The sequence below is a fragment of the Mirounga angustirostris genome, unplaced genomic scaffold (assembly GCF_029215605.1).
Source record: "Mirounga angustirostris isolate CCGP_5_RB_7025 unplaced genomic scaffold, mMirAng1.0.hap1 SCAF_12, whole genome shotgun sequence".
Taxonomy (NCBI): domain Eukaryota; kingdom Metazoa; phylum Chordata; class Mammalia; order Carnivora; family Phocidae; genus Mirounga; species Mirounga angustirostris.
The window spans coordinates 27,976,800-27,991,980 of NW_026991720.1; the positions used below are offsets into that span (position 1 = coordinate 27,976,800).

The window sequence follows — 15,181 nt, forward strand, 5'->3', positions numbered from 1 at the left end:
AATGGATGTTGTACTTTGTCAAATGCTTTCTCTGTGTCTATTGAAATGACCGCACAGTTTTTATCCTTTCTCTTATTGATGTGTTACACTGATTTGTCAATATTGAACCACCCTTACAATCCAAGAATAAATCTCACTTGATCATGGTGGGTTTTTTTTTTTTTTAATACATCTTGCCTGATCCCTGTGCACTGGTCTCCCTCCCTCCCTGACCTCTTTCCACAGAAGGGGGCTCCCTCCCCTTCACAGCACCGTGGCTTTTCTCTCCCCCAGTTCATGTCTCCGGACCTCCTATTGGCCATGTTCTCTCCCTCCGGTTGTGCCAATTGTTTTTTTAATCCTCTGATCATTTTCCTAGTAGTTCAAAATGATTTGATGCTGATCTAGATGTGTTCAAGGGATGAGGCAAGCTCAGGATCCCCCTACTACTTCCACCATCTTATCTCCTCCTCCTTTAATATATGTCTGCATCCCAAAGGTTTTGAGCCATTGTTTTCATTAGTTTCCTAGTACTTTTTAATTTCATTTCCTGGTTGCCCCATTCATTGTTTAGTAGTAAGTTATTTAACCCTCTTATTTTTTGTAGTCTTTTCGGATTTTTTTCTTGTGGATGACTTCTAGTTTCATAGCTGTTGTGGTCAGAAAAGATGCATGCTAAGACTTGGATCTTTTTTAATTTGTTGAGACTTGTTATGTGGCCCAATATGTGATCTATTCTGGAGAATGTTCCATGTGCACTTGAAAAATGTATTCTGTTGTTTTAGGATGGAATGTTCTGACTATATCTGTTAAATCCATCTGGTCTAGTGTGTCATTCAAAGTCAATTTTTTCTTGATTTTCTGTTTTCATGATCTGTTGATATGTTAAAGTTCCCTATTACTGTATTATTAGTGATTAGTTCCTTTTTGTCATTAACTCTTTTGATTATTTTGGTTCTCCCATGTTGGGTGCATAAATACTTACAATTGTTATATCTTCTTGTTGGATTGTCCTTTATTATATAGTGTCCTTTTTTGTCTCTTGTTACGGTCTTTGTTTTAAAGTCTATTTTGTTTGGTTTAGGTATTGCTACTCCAGCTTTCTTTTGACATCCATTTGCATGATAAATATTTCTCCATCCCCTCACTTTTTTTTTTTTTTTTTTTTAAGATTTTATTTTAGAGCACAAGCAAGAGGGAGAGGGAGAAGCAGACTCCCTGCTGAGCAGGGAGCCAAACACAGGACTTGATCCCAAGACCCTGGGATCATGACCTAAGCCAAAGACCGATGCTTAACCAACTGAGCCACCCAGGCACCCCTCCATCCCCTCACTTTCATTCTGCTGGTGTATTTAGGTCTGAAATGAGTCTGTTGTAGGCATCATATAGATTAGTCTTATGTTTTATCCATTCCATCACTCTGTGTCTTCTTGATTGGAAGTTTTAGTTCATTTACATTCAAAGTAATTATTGATATATATGTATTGCCATTTTATTACTTGTTGCTGAAGATTTTCCCTCATCCTTTATTATCATTTTCTCTTTCATTGTTTGCTGATTTTAATGATATATTTGGATTTCTTTTTATTCTGTGCATTTTTTTTAAAGTTCTTGAAAGTATTTTTACTTCAGATTGAAAAATGAACAGCTTTCCACACTGTTCATTGCAACATACACAGTATTCATGAATACAGTGCTGGTCATTTGAGGATATGTACACATCTCAATTTCTCCTTCATGCTTTTTCTTTTAGAAAGATACTGTTTACCAAAAAGAAACTTCAGTAGAAAAACTGTTTTCCCAATAAATTTACAAAAACCTAAGATTCCCAATGGAATCAAGATTATCTTCCTGCTACCACCACCTTAATATAATCACATGCTTATTGGAACGCTAATATCTGCACCCTAAGAGTACATTTACTTTCAACAATGAGGGTGATTCTTAACAAAAGAAAAAAACTTCAGTGTAGTAAATGTAACAATGGATCTCTGCATATATTAAGTGTTTGAAATAGGCAGCTAATACTGGATTTAATATTATTTTATAAATGTTCCCTTAGCGGTAAACATCAGTCTACATGTTCGCAAGAGTCCTAGAAATAAATACTGTGGTTATGCACAATATGTTATGACAAACTAGTTTCAAAGAACAAAAGCTCAACATCTTGATAAAAATTCTGATCAGAATAAAATGGGACTCTAAAATTTAAAACATTGTCAAAATAACATCACATTTAAAATTTTTCACGGTTTACACAAGTATTAGGAGTTTCCAGTTGTGGAACACATTTTTCTGTTGTGAATTAAAATACGAACATATTGAAAACTGTTAATTTCAGTGATGACATCAGTTTTGGTCTTTCTTTAGCATTATTTTCTTTATAAAAAGTTGCACTAAGTGTCCATTAATAGTCTGATTGGTCTTCAGTATTTCATAAATGTATATAAAAGAAATTCCTAAAAGCCAATAGTACTTTATATGTATATATATATGTGTGTGTGTGTGTATATTTATTGGTGATTTTTGATTTGTGGTTGTCATTAGGTTTATATATAACATATGCATATAGCAGTATATATTAAGTTGATGGTTCTTTAAGTTTGAACCTATTCTTTACTCCCCACGTTTTAGGTACACAGAAATACTAATAATACTTATACAGAAATACTAATGCTTTTGTGTTTCCTACCTTTACACTGTCACTTGGTTTCCCTTTCCACTCAGAGTCCCCTTTAATATTTCTTGCAGAGCTGCTTTAGTGGGCATGAACTCCTTTAGTTTTTGTTTGGGAAATTGTTTCTCTTCTTCTGAATGCTGACCTTGCTGGATAGAGTATTCTTGGCTTCAGGTTTTACCCATTCAGCACTTTGAATATATCATCCCACTCCTGTCTAGCTTGGAAGCCTTCTGCAGAAAAATCTGATAACCTTGTGGAGTTTTCCTTTGTGTATAATGGGTCATCTTTGGTCTTGCTGCTTTTAGTATTTTTTCTGTATCATTACATTTTGCCATATTTAATTATGATACGTCTTGGTGTGGATCTGCTTTTGTTAATTTTCTTGGGAGTTCTCTGTGCCTCCTGGATCTGGATGTCGGTTTCCTTCCCCAAATTAGGGAACTTTGCAGCCATTATTTCTTCCAATTATATTCTCTGTCCCCTTTTCTCTGTCCCTTTTTTGGGGTCTCCTATAATATGAATGTTACTGCGTTTGATGGAATCACCAAGTTTCTTAAATCTGTTCTTATTTTGCATAATTCCTTTTCTCTCTTTTGTTCAGCTTGATTTCTTTCCATTACTCTGTCTTCTAGGTTATTAATTTGTTCCTCTGTTTCTTCCACTGTGCTGTTCATTCCATCAAGCGTGTTTCTGATTTTGTTTTTTGAGCCCTTTATCTCTGTGTTATTCTTTATCTTTGTGTTAAGGGTTTCACTCATGTTTTTCACTCTTTTCTCAAGTCCAGTTAGTATCCTTATGATCATTGCTTTAAATTCTCCATCAGGCATGTTACTTATGTCTGTTTCACTTTGATCTCCTGCTGTGGCCTTGTCCTGTTCTTTCATTTGGGACGTTTCTCTATCTTATTTTGTCAAAGTCTCTGCCTGTTTCTCTGTGTTAGGAAAGTCCGTTGCTTCTCTTGTTCTTGAGAGCAATGGCCTTATGAAGAAGAGGTCCTGTAGTGCCCTGCAGTTTAGTGTCCTCTCTTCCCCCAGGGTCTGGTGCTTCTGTGGTGGTCTTCAGTGGGTGCTACGTGCACTCCGCTGTCATGTCCTGGCTGCTTTTTCCTTCAGGCCAGTCTTCTGCAGAAGCTCTCTTTGTGTGTTGTGGGCAGCGTTTGGTCCCTGGTCTGAATGTGGCAAGTTTTAACTAGGTATGCTCTGATCTGCTTGTGAAATGAGATCTGTCTCTGCTGCCACCAGAACAGAGGACTTGCAGGACTTGCAAAAACTCCTGGGTTGGGAGTTGCAGTGTGGGCAGGGGGTTGGGGCCAGTTTTCTGAGAGAGAAGGGTCCTGCTAAGGCCAAGACTGAGGCAAATGTGACAGGAAGGGTAGTTCCACCAGAGTATGGGGGCAGGGCTTGGTGTAAGCAATTCGATAGTGAGTGTGGGTGCTGGCTGGTTCCTGCAGGTGGCCCTGTGTGGTGCTGAAGCGTTCCTTTGTTCTTGGAGGGGTCTCTCCCTTCATGCTTCCTCTCTGGGACATCCTCTGAGATGAGCAACTAACCTCTGCCCCAGGTGCTCTTCAGGTTGGCATTTCCACTCTGTACGTCTGTGGGCTGTTTACCCTTCCTTCTTGCTAATAGCAACCCCCGAATCCTCTGAGCTCTCCCAGAGCAGTGTGCGCTGACCTTTAAAACTCCAGGCTTTTAGCCCTGCTGGTTGCAAGAACTCATGAAATTTGGACCCTGTCACTTTCCAAGCCAGTTGCCGTAGAGGTTCATTTTTCTCCATGTGCTACCCTCTGTGCTTAGTCTGTCTCTCACCCTTCTCTGCAACCGCAGCTCCCTCCCCATTACAGTGTCCATGACCTTTTTCTCCCAAGCTACATCTTTGCACTTCCCACTTTCTTTGATACGGCTTCTTCTCTGTCTAGTGATGGAGGTTGTCCTGCCAGTCTTCGGATTGATTTCTGGGGTACTTAGTATGATTTCATAGTTATCTAGTTGTATCCCTAGGACAAGGCAAGCCTAAGGTCATCCTTCTCTGTTGCCATCTTCCCACAGTCTACTTTCCCTCCTGATTTATATGGGATGTCAATCATTTAGTTTTTCCACCTGCGTAATTTTAGTGTCATTGCAGTTAGACAGTGGAACATAAGTAATTCAACTCTATATCTTGCATAGAATGAATTCTTTTATGTGGATTTTACAAACCCTTTGTTTCCTTAAATCTCAAATTAAGTTTTGAGTCATTGGTGACCTGAATGCTGTTCTTGGAATTTGATATGGGTTAATAATGGAACAATTAGTGAAATAAGACTCCTTTTCAATGTACTGAACAATACCGTGCCAGGAGAGTTTATCAAAAGGTTTACTTCTTTGTTTTGTTTTTATGGGAGGTCTCTGGGTATGAGGGAACAAAAAAGACCTTTTGTTTGAAGTTTGTCATGTACACTAGGACAATAATAATCATAATAAACTCTTTCTTGCCACCTATTGTGAATCCCAAAATACTTTCTCTAATGGTCAATCATGTTAGCTGTTTAGTTGGAGATGGTAAGAAGTGTTAATGTACTAGATCTGTAGTCTTTAAGAGCGGATTTTATATGTGGAAAAGTGATACCAGATGTTCTGTATCAATATCGATTTTCTTGGAATTCTAGGATTTTAATCAGAAGGTTTCTAGGGATTGCAGGGTTTGACTGCATTTTGGCTGGGGATAATAGAAAGCCTTCTGGGTTGCTGAGAAAGTTGGTTTCATTTAGAACTTTGTTTTTGGTATTACTGCTGATATGGTTTAGGGCTTTGAGGTGCTGAAATGTTACAAAATTAATCTGATACAGTTCTCTTATAATAACCATTTGATGTATGACTTGAGGTATATAGATATGTTGATACACAGACTAAAGGATTTAATTCAGTAGCGTCTACTTTAGAAGGAGTTGTTACTTTATGGCTGTATAGTGTTCCATTTTTCAAATACAAAGATGTGGATGGAATTAATTCTTTTGGAGAGAAAATGTAAGGTGGCCTCTGATCCTGTGATATGAAATAAGCCTTTTCTGGACAACTGTTGTCAAAGTCATTCTTAGCTGAGGAAAGACTTGTCAATTCATTGCCTGTTTATATATTTTTAATGGGTGGCTTTATAAAGCAGAGGTTGCCAAAGCTGCTGGCATGTCTTAATATTTTGAAAAATAAATGCTTAAAAAGTCAAACATTTGACAGGGACCCTGAGTATTAGCCCCTGTGCTAACATAGCAGCAAAGGGGGAGGAAACCGGTATCACCAAAAAGAGTGAACACTGCTCCTCACAAGACATTTTAAGTCAAGCAAAAGTATGAACAGACACAAGCATACATGCAATATGTGGCAAGATTTACTGTCAGATGCAAAAGACAGTGTGTCATAGCAGCAGGTGCGTTTGTCTGGGGAGATTGCAAAGGGAAGACCGAGATGAGTCTTGAAGCTTCAGAAGAACTTTATTTGGTCGAAAATGGGGGGAAATAGGCTGTATAGAATTGGGAAGGGGCAAGAGGGCCCATTTAGTGAGCCCTGCCATGCCAGCAGTGTACTTGGTGATTTACAAATACATGTGAAAGTGGTCATCTGATACTCCATGGTGCCGGGAGGCTGACATTACTTCTCCACCTTACAAATGAAAAATCTGAGGCTCAGTGTGCCTCACCTCACTCAGCGAGCATGTGGTCAGGACTGGGTTTCAGAGTGAGTCTGCACACAGCTGGGGGGCATTAACACAGTTGCTGTGGGTATGATGCCTCCATACTCCTGTTTTTGATTGTCTGCTGCCTCCCAGGAGGGATTCAATTACCTTGTAAATGAAGAAGGGTTTTGTGACCTGTGAATTGGAAAAATATAACGGATCTAAGTGGGAAAATCTTCTTAATTACCTCTATCCTGCTATTTCTGACTGCTAAGTGCTTACTCAGAGTTAACTGTGCTCAGTGGGACTGGTCTTAGGAAGGCAAAACATAGAAACCTTCGATGACCGACTTTGGCTTTGAAAGGTCTAGAATCTACTTTAGGGTTTAGAAGAACTTTAAAATGGCAGAGCCTCAAAAGCGGCCTTCATATACATTTGGTCTTCATTGTTGGCTCTTGTTAACTACAGGAGCAAAATAGTCTATTAAGAGAACAGGACAAGTTTTGGTATGTCTTCCCTCACCCTTTTATTGAGTAAATTCCCTGTTCTCCAGCCTTTCAAATAAAAATCCAGTCTAAATGATTGAGTTAATATTAAGATGTCTTTTGTCCTAGGATTAAATAAAGATGAGCATACCATCCAATATTGTCCTTAATCTTGTGTTTACTTAAGGACGTTCACCTCCTTCCTCTGTCCTTCTTAATGCAAAGGTTACAGTGTGAAGGTTTTCCCCAATTCTCAGACTGGTTAGTAATGTGTTCCTTCTCTGTTGATTACCGTTCTATGTTCCAACTAGGTAGACTGAGAAGGAAAAATTGTCTTTCGATTTAGTGTTAGTTATGTGAACCTTGACTTGAATTCTGAATGCAGAATGGAATATAATTTATGTAGTTTGATTTATACCCATTACAGTTTAAAGGGTCGTATCCTAAAAGCTCATTTATCTTTGTGTTCAAGTATGGCTATAGGAAATCCAGTGTGGAGTATTAAGTCTACAGAACAATTAAAGATTGAACTCATGATGCATTTTCTAACTATGTTATGCTCTAAAATTATCACCCTTGTAAAGATGAAACTAAATATGTTACTGCATGAGGAATAGTATAGGTTAAAATATGGAGGATAATGACACTAACAATTTATTCAGCCTTCACTGAGAACTTAGGATGTGCTAGATGTTGTGGTAGAGGATGAGTACTGAAAAAAGTAAGATTGAGTCCCAGGCCTCAAGGAGATTAATAGATAATTTTGTAGAGGGAGTTGTGTTAGCTGCTACATAACAAACCACCCCAAAACTCTGTATATCAGGACAATTTTTTGCATAAACTAAAAAATGAGAGTCAGTATCTGTTACTGCTCAGAAGTCTAGGGTTGACTAGGTGAGTCTTCAGGTCTTGCCTAGACTCCGTCTTTATGATCACATAGACATCTCTGCTCGTCTTAGGCTCTTGCACATGTTGGTCCATCTGTAGATTGATCTCAGGTAGGCTCAGCTAGGATATCTAGGCTGTCCTCCAAGGTTTCTTCTCATCTTTTAGGCTCATCTACTTTGCTTGAGGGTGGTGGGGTTCCAAGAGATGGGGAATGGGGAAGAGTATAAGGCCTCCTGAGGCTTAGGCTCAGAACTGACACATCAGTACTTCTGCTCTAGTCTGTTCACCTGTGTAAGTCACCGGTCCCTCCAGATTCAAGGGGTATAGAAATAAATCCCATGATAGAAGGACCTGCTAAGTCACCTTGCAGGTGGTGTCGCTAGAGGGAAGGAGGTAATTGGTGTCATTTGCAATCTGTACCTACCATAGAGACAGGCAGTTTTGTATAAGGGATAAAGCCTATGTAAGGTCTTATATAGTGGCTGCTGCAATAGGAGTTTGGGAAGCCGTAAGCTGTTTGAATTGAGGAAGCATAAAATTCAGGATTGTTAATAGTAGAAAATTAGACTGGATGAAAGGAAAGAGGACTATGCTGGAGAGGCTTAATATTCCATTCTTAGATGTTTGGTATTATCCTTTGGATAGAGCAAGCCATCTAAGGTTTTCAGCAAACATGAATGCCATTGTAAACTTCATTACTTTTTGTCTGTAGGTTGCTCTGGCAACAGAATGAATCCAAGGTGAGCAAAACAGTGATGGGAGATTAGATAAGATGCTATTGCAGAATTGTACACTGTGGGAATGATTTTGAAGGCTAAACTAAAGCAGTGGAAAGTATTCATTCAAGTGTGGTAAACCTGACCGTGTTAATCATTCATTCAAACAAGCTGTTTTGAGCCAGTGTTCTTAAGTGTTTGAGAAATGTGAGTATTCCTCTTCCTCAATGTCATGATGGCTTCTTGGAGCTTTGGAGCTCTTACACAGCTAAGCTTTGTTCATGCATCTGACTATTAGGCATGCAGTAAATAGAAAGGAATAGCAATCCTGGCTCACATTAGTGAAGGAGTCATGGATAGTGATGTGGTGATTTAAAATGTGTCTGCTTTGGCTGTTCATTTTCTCTAATATGCTTATTTACCAGAGCCTTTAATGAAATTGAAAGTCATTGTATTGGTTAATATAAATAATAAGAGCCTGAGTAAATTTTGTGGGTTTTCATGCATCTGGACCTGCCCTAGTACATAGTATGTGACTTTCAAGGTAATTCAGAAACTCATATTATTTTTAAACTTTACTGTATTTCACTTGAGCATATTCAGAACTCTTTTCTGGATTCAGAAATATTCAGAGGAGAAAGTCCCTTTGTATATTAAAGAATTTTTTTATTGCATTTGTCTGAGAATATGTGAGAGCAGTGATTAACTTATAGGAGAAATTGAGAAAATTCATTGTTTATGAGAACTTAACAGTTTACAATCAAATATAATAAAATGTAAGCTAAGATTTAGTTTTATCTTTAAACATCCTTAAAGATAACTACTTTCAGAAAATATCAGCATTATTTGCTTTTTGGTGGTTCTCTGTGAACTACTCTGAGTCAGTAATCTGTTCCTGCCAAATCCCATTATGATGCATTTAATTACTTGCAGAAAAGCTACATGGTTTTCAAACTTAAATGCAAATCCATTGTGTTTTGTGGATTCCTGGAGATCTCAAATATCATAGCCCTGGACTCTATGACTTGCGAAATAATTTATTGAAGTTTCTTCAGTATTCCCTGTGTCTTAGAGGTACTATCTGGGCAATGCTGTCTGAATATATTTGGCTATTTCTCTCATCAGAGCAGAGATTATGGAAGTTTGAGCATTCTTAACAAAGGTTGATGAATAGCAGAGGAATAGAAATCACCTGCTTTACACACCCCCCAACTTAATGAAAATTATAACCTTTCTTGAAATTTTAGTTGGAACCTAAAAGTTAAGATATATACATGCACATTCCTAATTTGTGTATAACTCCTTTCTCTTGCCTAGATGATGACCTCCTTAACATAGGAGCCATGTTGTGTTCCTTGTAATACACGCTCTGGCTTCTGTTAGTACAGAGTATAGAGTGTGTATTACATGTTTATTGTGGTTAATGATTATTTAAGTATCATTCCTTTGGGTAAAACTCAGGAATTTACAGCCTGTAGCTGTTTTACCTACTCACGTTCCAGTTTATACCTTTTTTCCTTGATGGCAGAGTACCAGTTAGGTTTACAGTCCCCCTCACCACGTGCTCTGCTAGGGGACGGGTTCTCCCCAGCAGGGTAAATTGTGATTAACCTGAGTTTGTCATGATAATTCTGTGATTTCTAGGGGGTCCCATTAGGCATGGGTTTGTGAAGCACTGCTAGCCAGAGTGACATCAAGTTTTGTAGAGATATGGCAGAAGAAAAGTCTCTCTGCTTCTGGATGGTCTACCATTCTGCCTGTTGATATGTGAAATAACAGTAGTTGCCTTGGGGGATCGTGATGTGAGCCTACGTAAGACGAAAACCGATGTACTTAGGTAGAATGACAAGATGGAAGAAGGGGATTTTTTAAACCAGTGGATCAGCCAACCATAGGAGTATGTCAGTTCTCTTTAACCCTCCTGCAAAGTTCAGACTGAACTTGCTGTTAAAAAGAAAGGAAGTCTATATATTGAATAAATGGTCTAAAAGGAACAGATTAGAATAGCATCGGTCATCCAGTCCACATGCCCTCCCCCTTCTTTTCTATTCAAGTATCCTGGCCTCAGGATAGAAGACTCTTGGGTCTGGTACTCATAAAATGGATGCAGTTTGTAATCAGGCTTCATGGACTGATAGGTTGCTTGTGCAGGTCTCCACTGTGTCTATTCCAAGGAAAATGGGAAAGGGCATCATTTTTGATAGATGTATTGTCAGTTATAAAAACATACTCCCTGATAAGAGCTCAGGTGTGTTTGTTTTTCATGGAGAAGTGAGTTTTGGGATGGTTCCTTCCTCCCAAGCTTGTTCCATTAGTTTCTTAGCCTTACTATTGACATTTTAGGACCAGCTAATTAATTCACAGGGCTGTCATGTGCATTTGGGGATGTTTAAAAGTTGTCCCTGGCCTCTACCCAGTAGATGCCAGTGGTACTGTGTCATTGTGACAGTCAGATACCTCCAGAAATAGCCCGATGTCCCTCAAGGGAAAGTTGTCCCCCACTTGGAAACCACTGTGTTGGGGGGCAAAGGATTGTTTCTTATAGTTGCATTTGTTCTAAGACTCAGGAAGAAGACAGGGGAAGTTCTATCATTGCCTTAGTCACTTCACCTTATGGTGAGAAAGATAAAATGAATTAGTAAATTTTTCAAATCCGTTTAGTCAAACATATGAAGAACCTTGAGATTTGAGATGTTTTTAGCCAAAATATAGTTACTGTTTAAACTCTTTACCCTTAAAAATTAGCAAACTAAAAGAATTACTTTTTTTTTTACCAGCTTTACTGAGGCATAATTAACAAAAATTGTATGTATTTAAGGTGTACAATGTGATGTTTTGATATATGTATACATCTTGATATTCTAGCAATTAAGCTAGTTAACATATCCATCCCCTCACATAGTTACCATTTGTGGGTGAGAGAGATAAGGATACTTGAGGTCTGCTTTCTTAGCAAATTTTGAGTATACATTATTATTTACTACAGTCACCTTGCTGTACGTTAGGTCTCTACAACTTAGTGATTTTTTTTTTAATAAACTAATTTGGAAGGAGGTAATTCCAGTGTTTTAAATTCTATTCCATTGGTGTTTTTTTTCCCTCAAGTGTAGTTGACACACAATGTTACATTACTTTCAGGTGTACACATAATGTTTGGACAAGTTTATACATGATGCTCTGCTCACAAGTGTAGCTACCATCTGTCACTATACGTGCTGTTACAATACCATTGACTATATTCCTTATGCTGTGCTGTTTATTTCCATGACTTAGAGAATTACTTCTTAAAATCCTACCCCCAAATGTTAAGTAATCGCAGATGTAAACAGCCTCTAATGTGATGATACAAACTGTTGTCTTAGTAAGGCTTCACTTCATTAATGTTAATAGAATGGGCCAGGGATTCACTCAGTTTGAAACTGGGAAAAGTCTTCATTTTATCTGTCTTTACAACACACTTGAAGAAAATGGTATGAATGATACAAGTTTGTTTCCAATTTAATTTAATTTTATTTTATTTTAAAGATTTTATTTATTTATTTGAGAGAGAGAATGAGACAGACAGAGAGAGCATGAGATGGGGGAGGATCAGAGGGAGAAGCAGACTCCCTGCTGAGCAGGGAGCCTGATGCGGGATTCGATCCCGGGACTCCAGGATCATGACCTGAGCCGAAGGCAGTCGCTTAACCAACTGAGCCACCCAGGTGCCCCCAATTTTATTTTTAAAAATGAATATTAACTTAAATATTATGAGCTGGGGAGTACAATTAAATGTTTGTCAAAATGAAAAAATTCTTCCAACATGCCTTTGGTTTCTTTTTGTCTTTTAGTCTGTTGTTGTTGTAGTATCCCCAGGGTGTTTTAGCATGCCTGGGGCATAGGCTATGTCCTATATAAAGTAAATAAACGTTTGAGTGTTGCCAATTTTTTGAAGCCTTGAAACAGACCTCAAGTGAAGATTTAAAATAGAAGCAAACCAGCATTAAAGGATCTTTAAAGCAGTAAAGATGCCATGGTTTGCAACAATAAAGTAATACAGTGATTGGCGACAGTTGTGGTCATCCTTTCCTCAGTCCACTACTACCCTTCCAGTTACCACATCTGTTAATTCAGGCTTTGAAGTAACTAGCGGACCTGTCTGTTCCTCTGCTTCTCTACTTGGCCATTTCAGGAGTCGAAGCCACTGTCATCTTACCGCTCTACTCTCCTCCTCCAATCCACTTCCCACATAGGGCAGCCAAAGTGCACTTGTTAAGAAGTCAGCGTTTTGAAATGCTTAAAAGTCGCCTCCCCAGGTTGGAACCCCCCAGCATGGTTCTCTTGTCCTTGGGACCTAATCCAAAATCCTTGGTGTAGCATTTACTACCCTGAACACTGACTGCTATTTGCTTTCCCCTCTCATTAACTTTTGCACTCTCTTCTCTCATCTTGCCAAACATATATGGCTTCAGATCCTTTCACTGGCTATGTCTTTCCTGTGTTGGGGTCTTGAAACTGCCATTTCCTCTCCCTGATACATTATTCTTTTCTTGGGTAATTCTGATTTATCTTTCAGGTCTTAGGCTAAGTACCGCTTCCTTAGGGGAGCAATGCTTTGCACCTCTAATCAAAGTCTGGCTGCTTTTATATTATTCTTGATACTCTTGTTTTCCTTCCAGAACCATATTATCACAACTTGCAGCTATACGTGTGTGTGTGTGTGTGTGTGTGTTTAAAATCTGCCCTCACCAGATAGTAAGCTCCAGTAGGTGTGTGTCTGTTTTCTTGTCTAGTATATGAACCATGCTTAGTGTTTACCTGGCACATAGTAGGTTCTTAGTAATTTTAGTGAAAAGTTGAATTTGCCTTGCATGTTGGCAATGTATCAATCTTACAACATGTTTATTGTCCTCATGTTGAATCTGGGATAAGCATTTAATGTTGGGAGAGAGTGGGAATGATTTGTTCCTACTGCCCATTGATTAGCATATTGGGTAGCATAGAACCATGCATGAGAAATGGTGACTGGCCAACCACATGCACTAATACGTAAAGTTATATTTTGCTTAACAGAAAAACAATGAATATAAAGTGGTATTAGGCAGCTTTTCACTTTATCCAGAACTGGGGAAGAAACTCAAGGCTTAAAAATATAAATTTCCCTCTTTATTGCTTTAGAGTTTATTCAGATTGTTGTATACCATGAGTCCTTGCTTAGTAGCTTTTTGGCCAATAGGATTTCAGTATGCAATGCCCTATTATAAACAACTGGATTGGCTTAACCACCTCTGATGTCACAATTTCCCCATTAGGAAGTCATAATTTTCCTTAAATCACATTATAGTAATAACAACTCTTGTCATTCTGTTTCATTATAAGAAAGATAATCTACCAAAAATAAAAATGCTGGAAGGAGCAGCATACCTTTGATCGACACAGACCTTTTTCCATTTATGCGCTTTAATATCTACTGCCAACAATTGGAGTTAGCTTCTTTGCTTTATAATTGATGTTTTGTTTTTTGTGTGTCAGTTAATAGGCAAATGGAGGAATGAGCCTACTTCAAATTACTGCTTCAACTCATAGTTCTGTTTCATCGCGACTGTTGAGGCTTAGCATCTTCCTACTACTTAGCCTTCCTGACGCTAAAGGAAAAGCCATTTGGACAGCCCACCTGAATATAACTTTTCAGGTGGGAAATCGGATTATATCAGAATTAGGAGAGAGTGGAGTGTTTGGAAATCATTCTCCTTTGGAAAGGGTGTCTGGTGCCGTGGTACTTCCCGAAGGATGGAATCAGAATGCTTGTAATCCTTTGACCAACTTCAGCAGGCCTGAACAGGCAGACTCTTGGCTGGCCCTCATTGAACGGGGAGGCTGTACTTTTACACACAAAATCAATGTGGCAGCAGGGAAGGGAGCAAATGGGGTGATCATCTATAACTATCCAGGTACGGGCAACAAAGTGTTTCCCATGTCTCACCAGGGAACAGAAAATATAGTCGCAGTGATGATAGGCAACTTGAAAGGCATGGAACTTTTGCACTTGATTCAGAAGGGAGTTTATGTGACGATCATCATTGAAGTGGGGAGAATGCACATGCCATGGCTGAGCCATTATGTCATGTCTCTGTTCACCTTCCTGGCTGCCACAGCTGCCTACCTTTTCTTGTACTGTGCATGGGTACCTCGAGTGCCCAATTCTTCCACCAGGGGGCGAAGACAGATAAAAGCAGATGTGAAGAAAGCTATTGGTCAGCTTCAACTGCGAGTGCTCAAGGAAGGGGATAAGGAACTAGATCCAAATGAAGACAGTTGTGTTGTTTGCTTTGACATATACAAACCCCAAGACGTAGTACGTATTTTAACTTGCAAACATTTTTTCCATAAGGCATGCATTGACCCCTGGCTTTTAGCCCATAGGACATGCCCCATGTGCAAGTGTGACATTCTGAAAACTTAAACCTGGAGAATCTTCTGAAGATGTAACCAAGTCTTTCCAAAGATTAAAATTACATGAATTCTCTTTTAGCACTTTTATGTAGAGAAAAAACTCAACTTCATCTTCTCTACCTAAGTACTAATGAGGATGAAATTTGTGTGTTTTTAAAATAAAACTCCATATCATGCCCAGCTATTTGAACTTGTTGTTTTTCTATTAGGTTGCTACTTCTTTGCCCTTATCCAAATAAGAAAATTAGTATATGTTAAAAAACAAATTAGTCTTCAAATTAAAATGATTGTGACATTGAGGCCACAGAGAGTCGTGATACTTTAAAGTTTCTTTTTTATATTTTATTTCCATACTT

General features: G+C 38.6%; 2 protein-coding genes across 12 annotated transcripts in view; both read left to right on the top strand.

Annotated features, from left to right (window-relative positions):
• Nucleotides 1-15,181, top strand: part of CADPS2 (calcium dependent secretion activator 2) — a 517,989-nt gene that overhangs the window by 150,672 nt on the left and 352,136 nt on the right. The window lies entirely within an intron of this gene.
• RNF148 (ring finger protein 148) lies at nucleotides 10,981-15,117 on the top strand. Its single transcript, XM_064575603.1, has one exon. The coding sequence runs from the start codon at nucleotides 13,924-13,926 to the stop codon at nucleotides 14,833-14,835; it is 912 nt and encodes a 303-aa protein (XP_064431673.1). The 5' UTR covers nucleotides 10,981-13,923; the 3' UTR covers nucleotides 14,836-15,117.